Below are 10,840 nucleotides of genomic sequence, written 5' to 3' on the forward strand. Positions count from 1 at the left end.
AACTGTCCATTGATCTCTTAGTGACCATGACCTCTGGTTCCCACTGCCCAGCAGGGATGGCATTTAATGACCAGACAACTGCTGTGGAGATATAAGGGAACACAGAAGTGCAGGCAGTGGAAGTTGTGCCAGATAAAAACCTGGTGAATGAGTTAGGGAGCATAACATGAAACCAGCAGAGAAGCTTAGGGGAGCTTGAGAAGAGGTATGAAGAAGGGTGGGCTCAATGAGCCTTCCTTTGAGGATACATGCAAAGGAGTGTGTGATGGGAAAGAGGAGGAAAGTGATAGGTGGGACACTGAGAAGAAAGGTGGAAGATATCTGGAGCAAGATAAGGAGTAGGTAGAAGAGCATAAACAAGATAAGGATGTGACTTGGTTTATCTTTGTGAGGGAGAGGAGCTTGGGAAGGAGAACAGCATGTCACTTCCAACAGCCTGGAAGACAGGAGTAAGGAAGTTCACTCTAGTCACTGAGTGTTTAGATCTTTTTAGGCAACTGGGATGGATGAACTCCCACAAGCTGGGAAGCTTAACATGCAACATTGCAAGTGTCATAGTTTTTATATATAACACTGCCAGTCTTTCAGTTGTATATTGAAATGTAATATCTGTTTCATCTCTTTCCTCCTAGGCCTTTTCTCAATTATCAGAGGATGTATTATGTGTTCATGCAAATGCTGTCTAGTGGTCCTGCATGGCTGGGTATAATTCTGCTCATAACTGTCAGCCTCCTTCCAGATGTTCTCAAGAAGGTCTTATGCAGGCAGTTATGGCCTACAGCAACAGAAAGAATCCAGGTAACAACATTTTTCCTTGTGGAATTGGCTTTTTTGAATCACAAGTCTCTAATAATTAGACCTCTTTCGAGCTTAAAGACAGGATTAGACAAGGTTCCCCATCTGTGGTGGATACCCCTGGTTGTATACCAGCCCATTCTGAGCATGTGGTGGAAGGAGCTGCCTGTTATTTCCATGGTGGTATTTACCTGAACCCTGGGGCAACCACCGTGCCTCCCTACCAGCAACCACAGGGAAATCAGCTGGTGAGGATGGTGGGAGGTGGGTCCATGTCTCAGCATGATTCCTGATTTGAGGAGATAAGAAGGGTCAGGGGATTGGGATCTCTGAGGATAGGTAGGAGGCACCTACAGTGGCCTGGGCAACAGTTGTTCCTGCTGTTGTGGAGTATTCAGAGGCACTGAACACACCCCTGGAGGAATTATCTTCATAACCAAGTTATTTTACTGCATAAATGAAAATTTAATGTGGACACTTCAGCATTTACCATGCAAGCTGAGCAGAGTTATCTAAAATGGAAAACCAGCCAAAATGTTAAACTCAAAAGTGGTAGGAAGAGAACATGTGATTTGACTGAAATCCCCTTTAAAGTAGGGATTTGCACAAGCAGTTGTAGGACTATACCAAGGGACTCTGCATGTGTGTTTATTATTGAACAAATTTAGGATTTATAGACTTAAAACAGATGTGATTAATATGTAGTGTGTTGGTGAGGAATACATAAACACACCAACATTCATGTTGCATGATGTGTGCAAGATAATGCTTTCTTAGCAGACTGCTTTGTACTGTTAAAAAATACCTGTTACAAAAACACATGTATTAAAACTCACTCATATTCTATTAATCATATTTTCCTCTTTTATATTTCAACTTATACTTTGCCTGTTCTGATACATTAATTCTATATAAATGTGCCTTGCTGTGCCTGTGGGAATAGGAAAGTAGTAAAGGAACTTTACTTCCTAGGAAAGTCAAATTTCCCCTTTGGCAAAGGTAAAAAATTATTCTTTCATATCCACAAAGTAAAACCTCTTGCCATAGTTTTGGATTCTTTGAAATATGCAGTGGTGCAAATGCCCCACTTCAGGAGGACAGGAAGAAGAGGGAACAGCAGAGAAACATTTCCAGGCAGATGAGCATTTAGCATCTTCCTATTTTGATATCTTTAATTAGGTGTCTCTTTGCCATATATGCTGCTTGTAGAAGTTGATCTCCATATAGGTTTCAGATGCTTAATTTAAAAGTCTAAAGAGAGAGAATGAGGATAGGTTAATGCAAAGAAAGAAGCTAGCAAACAAAAAGCTCCCAAAAAGCTGTTACAGCATTTCTTACAGACACTGGATGTTAGTGCTGGAAAATGAATCTCTTGTTAAGGTAGATTTGGGGCTTAACCTTGGCAATATTAATTATTTTTTTTATATTTAGTAGAAAAACTTTGACTTTTAACCAGATATATCCATTGTGTTTCTTCTTCCCTCTGTTTCTTCCTGTCTTCCAATCTGCTCTGTCTAATAACTGCTGCCTTGCTTTAAACGTAAATGATGCGCACGGTTCCTTCCTCCACTCTCCTGGGGCAAGCAGACTAAACATCAGTGCCTTTCTGTTGAGCAGTCCACCATCTTTATGCTTTCCCAGACTTCAAGCAGTCTAAGTTTCTAATGGAACAAAAGGTGACTTTTTTTCTGCCTTTCTGCATGCTTGGCCATTTCATTCAAAGGACAGTAACACGTTTATCATCCCAAGTTATTTACTGTGCTCATTTACCTTCATGTCTCATTCTCATCCACTGGATTTTGAAGAATACTTTTTAGTGTAGTTTTTTTTCCCTTCTGTCTCAAAGATTTTATGAATCGTTGTCATAGTCCCTCACTTATCATTTTTGTCACTGCTATTGAGTTTTACATGATGTTTCTGCCTGGAGAATCCAGGATTCTTAGGTCCTCATGTTAGTCCTTGGTCTGGCAGGGGGTGAGTGCATGTCACCTTGGCATTGTACCTGGGTAAATGGAAGAGCTGCCACACAAGAAGTGCTAATTCTGATTCTGCTGATGTTACTAGTGTAATACAGAAAAATGGGGTACTGGAAGCCATTTAAGCCATCTTTGGAGTATTATTAATCTATCTGCTCTGCTGGGGTAGAAGGAAACCCGACTGTTTCATTACTAAGTTATTTCCAGCATGCATTTTGAAACTGGCCTGCCTTTATTTTCCATTTTATGAAGTGCTGTGCTCTTTCTAGAAAGAAAACAGCTCAAGATCCAGCAGTGTATGACATTGCATTTAATATAAAAGTAGAAGAAATGCTAATAAACCTTGGCTTCCCTACAGTCTGCAAGAAGACTCCTTTTGACTTAATACTGGGAGAGTGTTGGTTTCTATTGTAGGTTTTATATCTTTATTTCTTTACTGATGCAGATAAAAAAATATATTTCCTCTTCCTTTCCCCTTCAAAAATGTACAGTCAGTGAAAATGACTGTAATGATGTAAATCACAGGGAAAATACACAAATTTCTTTTTCACTGTTGAAAATTCTGGCTAAAACTGATTTTTAAGTGCCTTAGGATTTGTTTCAGCTGAGCTTTTAACCAATTATTTTTCAACTCACTGAATTCCTGTAAGCTATATTGCTTTTTTGTTGTAATAAAAGAGTTTCTGGAACTATTGAAAAGATTAATACAGGACTAGCAGCCACCTCCCAGGTGACAAAATGAGTTCTCCTCGGGCAAGTAGATTGGATAAAGCTTTGAAGCCATTTTTATCCTCTAAATTTTTCAGCTGTTTGAGTCACTCAAGTGTGTAGCAAATTGATTGTTTGCCATCATTATTATTCAGAGGTTTTCAGCCATTCCAGCTCTAGTTCTGGGGGTGTTTGGAGAGCTTTTCAGTGACACACACATACCTGTATGCATATACATATGTGCATGTATATTTATATATACACATGTATGTATGAACTGTCCTGTCTTGGGCTAAAACAAATTCTGCAAAAGCTTTGGAGGAATCTGTTGCCTTTTGGTAATTTTGGTCAAAATCTGCTTGTGTCTGACTCTGGCTCAATGAGAAAATCTTGTGCTTTACCTGGAAATTGTGCAGCTGTGAGGTTTCTTTCAGCCTTTACTTTCAAAAATAGTTCTTTTTTTTTTTTAATATATCCAGTCTACGTTAATTGATTATATTCTATTTCTCTTTATTCTGCTTTCACTAATAGCAGCAGCTTGGCAGCTCTGCTATGGAAAATATAAATTCACTTTCAATTCTCACTTCAATTGGCAGTGTTTCAGCAATCCCCAATATCTTGTAGCTGAAACGTTGGGTGTCTTGATTCTGAGCTGAGAAAAACTCCTGTGCTTTCATCACTTTTTAAGACATCCTTTTCTTTTTCTCTTTGCTTTTGACTGATGTTTTTTTACTTCACTTTCCCTTCAGTCACAAAATCAGCTCATCAGCCTTGTGAGGAGATCTCTGCCCTTTGCTGCCCCTGGGGACACCCAGGGTGGTACTTTTCCCTGGGGAAGCCTCTCTGGAGATGGATCATCCTTCTGCTCCTCAGTGGGCTTAGCTGCTGTTGAGTGACTGCACAGGGCTCTTAGAAAACTGGTCCCCAGCAAGCTGTTGCCTCTGTCACACCTCGAGCTCCTTTGGCATGGAAAACAAAGAAACAGATCTTGCTGTTGCAATATTTGAATCCCATGGACAAAATTACCTTGGTAACTCCCTTGTCCTCTCTTCCTGTGGTGCAATTCAATAGAGGCCTTGTTGTACACTTGTTTCCCTTCTAAATCTATCAGACAACCCCTCACTTTTACAGGGTTTTACTACAGCAATTACATTGGTACCAAAAGGTACAATTCATTCACTTTTCCCTCTTGTATTCAGCAAGAGTCTCACTGTTTTTCCTCGTCCTTGCAGCAGAGTATGAGAAATAAAACAGCCCTAAATGCACTGGTGAACAGCGATGAGCCACTCCTTGAAGGAAACCTCTCAGCTGCCGAGGCATAATTAGATCAAAGCTAGGTAACAGTGCTGCCAGTTTGGATCCATTTCTATTGATGAACTGTGCTATTGACAAACCCACTGTTTCCTCCAGAGTTTTTCATGTACTTTGTCAATATTGATAGAAAATCATTGTTTTACTTGGAGAGCCTAGTTTTTGCAAGAGACGTTCCGTGCCTCAGGTAAGATCTTTTTGTCTCAGACACTCCCATAAGGCCAAACAATGAATCAATATACCCATATTAAAATTCTAGAAGTATGTTGTGGTAGGTGTGGGTGTTGTGTGACATTTCTTCTAGAAGAACTGCAGTCATTATTGCAGTGTCCTCACGTCACACCAGGGGGTAGAATACATAGTGAGAAGTAATTCTCACACGTGAGCAGTTTATCCATCATCTCTTGTGCTCTTGAATACTCCTGTAGGCCAAAACCAGGAAGATAACCCTACAAAAGTGAGTTGTGTGGACAGGACCTGGGGTGAGGAGCCTGGGGCAGTGTATCTGACAGTCTGTACCACAGTGATGTGTCCTGTGTGGACCAGTGCGTGGTGCATCGCTGCCTCGGGGCCTGGGACAGCAGCATGAGTGGTGAGCTCCTAAATCCTCCAAACATTAGGGCAGCAGAATGAAGGTCTCTGGTTTCCATGACCTCCTTGCCACACCACTGATTACACAAACAAGTGCAAGTAAGAAAGCAGACTTTTTACTCAGGTCCATTCCCACCTGGATGCCCTCTCTGCTCCAGTCCCTCCGTGCTCTCCTTACCCCAGAAGCAGCACGTGAGGATTTTGGTGAAGGTACAAAGTACCAGTGTGTGAAGAGGACAAATGCAATGTCATGTGCTGGTGAGGGCTGTAGGGCAACTGAGGGATGCTTTTAATTTACTTTTAATGACTGCTAGGCAAGTATTAGTAGAAAACCCCCAGCTTTCTTGAATAGCTTCAGGCATGGCAGTGTGAAAGTGCTTGCCTTGGAGCTATGTGTAGAAAAAACAGGGTATTATTTTTATAAATAAGTATAGTAACTAAAATGCTTCATTTTTATCTGGAAGAATAGGAAAAATAGTTACCACCTATTAGCACAAAATGACTGCAAAGAATTCCCTCTCTTTGGAAGTACAGGGCAAAGCACTTGAATCTGTTCTGTCTTCAGGTTCCCTGTAAGAAGTACTGACTACAGGAGTTCAGAGATAAAAAGATGTGCCAGGAGAGACTGCAAAATGAACTACAAATCTGATTTCAAACAGTTAGCTTGAAAGCAGTCCTCTGTGTCCTCATCTCTCTGCAGAGCCCGTTGTCAGGTTTAGAGATGATTTGTAAAACTATGCCTGGTTCTGTAGGTCTTAGTGTAAAACTGAAAATGTTGAAAGGGGTTGATTGCTCAACAACATGAGGGCTTATACCTTTGCATGAAATGAATAGCAAGGCATTAATCTGACAAGTGTACAAATGCCCCATGAAAGAACATAGCTGTAGACTTCTAGCTCCAAAATAATGTATTTACTGTGTGTTTGGGGTTTTTTTTTCCTTTACCAGAATGCCTCGAGGCACTGTCGGGAGCACATCTCGGAATTCACGCCTCTTGCCTGTCTGAAGAGCCCAAGATACAGGAGCAGTGACTGCAGCAGCTCCCCAGCAAGAAGGTCTAATTCTCATTCTAAAAAACCACTGTTTGTGCCCTGGAGAGGCGTGGATTACTCAGTGCTCCCCTCTGGCTTTGGCTACCCCAGTAAGCCTTGTCCTTGTCCCTCCAGCGCCGGCTGCCGCCGCGCCGGCCCCGCCTGCCGCTGCGGCGGCTCAGCCCTGGAGACCTCCGTGTGACACAACACCAAGTCAAGCCTTTAAAAACTGTATTTTTTGTTTATTTCTTCTTTCAGGAAACAAACGTGTCAGAGAAATCTATTAAACTATACGTGGCTTTTGCTGTCTGAGGTAGCGTTCAGACAAACAGCACCAAGAGCTAGAAGTATGAACCCTTCCAGGCCAATGCAGGCCTCTTTTTATGTTTTGAACTACTGGAGCAATGAACAATCTGCACAGTCTGGTACTGTGAGACTGGTAGCACTAAAAATTATCTTCATCCTGTGTCAAGACTTTTGTGCATTTACTGCTTCTGTCATCTCTAGTCATTTTCTTTGTTACTTGAAGTGTATAGTTTCAGTCAGTGACCTACATTTTGAGATCAAGTTTTAATTTCAGCCAGAAGCAATGACCTCAGTTATCTCCAGTGCAAGTCTCCTAAAGCATATTTAACAAGTGCTGTTTCTGATTTTCCTCTGTCCTTTTTCTTTGCTCTTTCTGTAGAACAAACTGGTGTTTCCTCTGTGCAAGTCTGCTTTCAAGAAACACTCTCTAATGTTCACTTCCTTGTAAGTGGCCAAATCAGGGCTGTGTCTGGTGTTCAGTTAGTGTTCCCTGTAGACAGATAGGCAAAATAATCCTTGTGTAGAGCTTGGGCACGCTGTGTGGAGTCAAGTTGGCTGTTAAGCAGGGAAGTGGCACCTCTGTGGGTACCTGCTCTAGAACTGAATGTAAGCATTTTGCCTAAAATCTCTCTGAATTTGTCAAAGATGCAGGTTACCCAGTTCCCACTTCCCATCCCCGTGATCACAACACAGGCCTGGCAGAAAGCATTCTGGACTAAGCTTTTTTTTTTTGACACATCTTTTTTTCTTAACAAATGAAAGGCATTTTTTCCATATAAATCCAGATCTGGACTCACCCTCTTAATTTGGATTTTGTTGTTGCTGTGTGTGTCTGAATAAACACTGGCTAATTGGCTTGGTAGGTGTATTACAAAGCACACAACTGTTAACATTTGGGAGCAAACCAGGAGGTGGCACACGGCTGTTTACTCACCCTTGAACTGTTCTCCTGACATAGAAACTGGTTTGACTGCAAGGATTCTGTCTGGACTCCTTCAGGACTAACAGCCAACTTGCACTTCTCTTTTCTCAGCTACATTTATGTTACCTTGCACTAATTCAACTGTTAGCTGTGTACTCGTCTCGTTTCTTTAGTCCAGTGTTTTATTTTGGGGTGCAGAAGTATCTGAAGGAGTAATCTGATTCCAGTCAGCTTCAGGCCAGTGACTGGAACTGGTTAATAACCATAATCATTAAATACCTCGGGGAGGACAGGAGCTAAAAATGTATTTCAGTCTGAAAACAAAATATTTGGGATCAGGGCTGCAGCCTTTATTGGAAGACCTGGCCAAGACACTTTCAGTTGTCTTTTGAAGGGGCTAGGGTGGCAGAGAAAAATTATTTCCCCTTTTGTGTTGGAAAAAAAACAGAGGAAAAATAGTTTCCTAATTAACTTTTTAATAAAAGAAAAATCAGCTTTCTAGGAAATGTTCCTTTCAGTATTCCAAGTGATTTTCACTTAAACAGTGAGATATTATTAAAATGCCCTGGGACAAGCAGAGATGGTGAAGCGAGTTGTGGAATTTTCAGTATACCAAAGATAAGAGAATTTTAAAGAGTCTAATGGTGAGCATCAGGGGTGAAGGTGTTTTTACCATTTCACATGTAGCACTTAATTAAGCTTCCAAGAATGTCCTCATAGCATTTTGAAGTACAAACATACATAGGTGTGTGGGTGTGTGTCCATTTTCTTGCCATTGCAGACTTGAATGTGGGTCAGTCAGAACCGTCCCCTACATAAAACACTGGTGTATATATTTTTAAAGAGTTAATATGGGTATAAATTTTATACCAGTAGCAGTGACAAATTTCTTGTGTGTAGTTAACAAATTATTTGTAATGTATTTTTTAGAAATCTTAAAATTGCCTTTGCACTGAAATATTTTTCATACTGTAGCTATTTATAAATCTGTTTTACGCAGACATTTGTTACCACACCATTTCTATTTTGTTTTTTTTTTTAAGTATATGTTTTGAAGGCTTTTTTTTTTATATACCTATGAGTTTTGGCCACTTAAATTTAGCTCAGAGTGCAGTTGTGGCTGAATGTTCAAATTCTAATGAATGTCAAATTAGAAATCTAGGTCTCATTGCTCTGTCAGTCTCACCCAAACTGATGTTTTGTTGGTACTTGTGATAGCCGCCGTTAGAGCGCTGCACTTCCACTGCTGGCTTTTTTTACTCTCTGAAGCCTCCTGCTTTTTTTACTTTTCTGAGTTCTCTCTTTTAGCCTTAAATAAAGAGATTTTTGCTTGATGTTTTTGAAAATGCTGCATTCCTGTTCTGCCTGCTAACAGAGCAGTTCACTGCAAACTTCACGTAGCCCTGCGCTTAGAAATCACTGGCAACATTATTCAGGCTGAAACACCTACATAAGTGCTTGGGAAATTTGAGTTAAACTTGTCCTATTTTGGAGGAGAAAGAACGCTTGAATTTAAGTGGAAGTGTTTGCTTTGATTTAGCAATACTTTTACCTTTTAAAGCTGGTACTGTTTGCTTGTAAAAATAGCCTGTTCATTGGCAATGCCATAAAATCCTCAGCACGGTTCCACTCCCTGTGCTTGTGCTTCAGTCCCTCTTCCTCTTCCATGCAAACCTGGTCGGCTGCAGCAGGTGTCACCTTGGAGTTTCCTTGTGAATGGATCAGACAATCCATTGATGCAACAGTAGAAGCTGGATGAAGATGCATTGGGATGTTTCATTATGGATGGGACACTGCAAGGAGACAGATTTTCATGTATTAAAGAATTAAAGGGGGGAAGTATCAGAGTCTCTATAACTTCCTAACTCGCCTTGTTTAACCTGTTGCAGCTTTAACAGCCTAGTGTCTCCATAACTGCTTCTGTAAATGTCTTGAAACTGGTAAGCTAACCAAACATGTGTGAAGACTTCTGAACCATTTCCAGCTTTTCAGCCACTGGAGTTCACGTATTCCTGCCGTGGCTTGTGGCAAAAGATCTTTGTTTTTGTTGTACCACGTACAGTGAGTGTTTGTTCAGCCACGTCATGTAACAGCTCACAATTTACTTTCTTGCTTGCATTAGCCTGTTTGTCTTGACCCGACTGGCTTGCAAATAGAAAAGATAAAAGAGCTTTGTTGAGCACCTGCACTGCTTTTCTTTTGGAAGCCAGTGGGATCGTCGTGCTCACGCTGCTGTCTCTGTTAACAAAAGCTTTAATGGAAATGTGTGAAAGCATTATGGAAGTGGAAAAGTCTGTGATTCTACTTTGCAGAGCAACCTAAAAATCCGTTTCTATAGCTTTAATTTTTTTACCTGCTGAAAATCCACAGGATTCTGAGCAGTGCTGTCTCTGCCGTGGACTCTGTGCCGTGTACACGCTGCGTTTTAAATCTCCCTTCATCTCATGGAAAGTAGAATCTGCAGAAGCTGCTGTCTGGGGGCTGGGGGTAGTTCCCTGTGCATTGTACACTGAAGATGTCTGTAGTCATCTGTACCAAATACTGACACTTCTTTTTCATTGTACAATGATAGGTGCATTAATTTGAAAATAAATCAGCCTTCAAATCTAACCTTTAGATTATCCTGCACCACTTCACTTGTTTGATTTGAAGAGTCAGTGTGTGAACACGCTGCTGTAAAGTTTCTTTTCAGTGCTATTTTTAACTTTTATTTCTGTAGATAACCAAATATAACTTGTTTATATTCAGTCCCATTTTGGACCTTTATGTAGGATATATAAGCAGGAGCCAGGAATCTGCTTGCAATAAATATAAACAATCAAGACTGGTTTAAGTTTGCTGACGAGTAATTAAAACAACTAGTGTGACTATGAGATGGTTTCATATTAGTCTGTAATAAAATGCAAGTAGTTAACAGAAAATGGAACGAGTGCTTGATTCTGTGCTGAACATGCTGGCAGTCACATTGATTTTCAGAGAGCACCTGCAGCCAAAAGGGAAATTGGGAGAAAGCTGGAAGGTGAGAGCTGCGTGGGGTTTGCTGCAGAGCAAACAGGTGTTGGTTCCAGTCCAGGAGAGCTTTGTTCCTCCTGCACAGGCTGGGCAAGTGCTGAAGTCCTTTCCAAACTCAGCTCAGGAGATCCAGGTTCTCTCACGGTGCTGCTCTGGGACCCATTGTCACACTTCCCATAATAAAGATT

At 40.9% G+C, this 10,840-nt stretch overlaps 1 protein-coding gene across 1 annotated transcript in view; it reads left to right on the forward strand.

The window, feature by feature from the left end:
- Positions 1–6,614, forward strand: part of ATP11A (ATPase, class VI, type 11A) — a gene marked incomplete at its 5' end in the record, with an annotated part of 55,462 nt that extends 48,848 nt beyond the window's left edge. The window contains 2 exons of the mRNA XM_008939206.1: positions 633–798; positions 6,330–6,614. Of these exons, the coding sequence (XP_008937454.1) occupies positions 633–798; positions 6,330–6,614 (451 nt within the window). The remainder of the gene's footprint in view (positions 1–632; positions 799–6,329) is intronic.
- Positions 6,615–10,840: the final 4,226 nt, after the last annotated feature.

Source organism: Merops nubicus, unplaced genomic scaffold (genome assembly GCF_000691845.1).
Source record: "Merops nubicus isolate BGI_N331 unplaced genomic scaffold, ASM69184v1 scaffold14714, whole genome shotgun sequence".
In the NCBI taxonomy this organism is placed as follows: domain Eukaryota; kingdom Metazoa; phylum Chordata; class Aves; order Coraciiformes; family Meropidae; genus Merops; species Merops nubicus.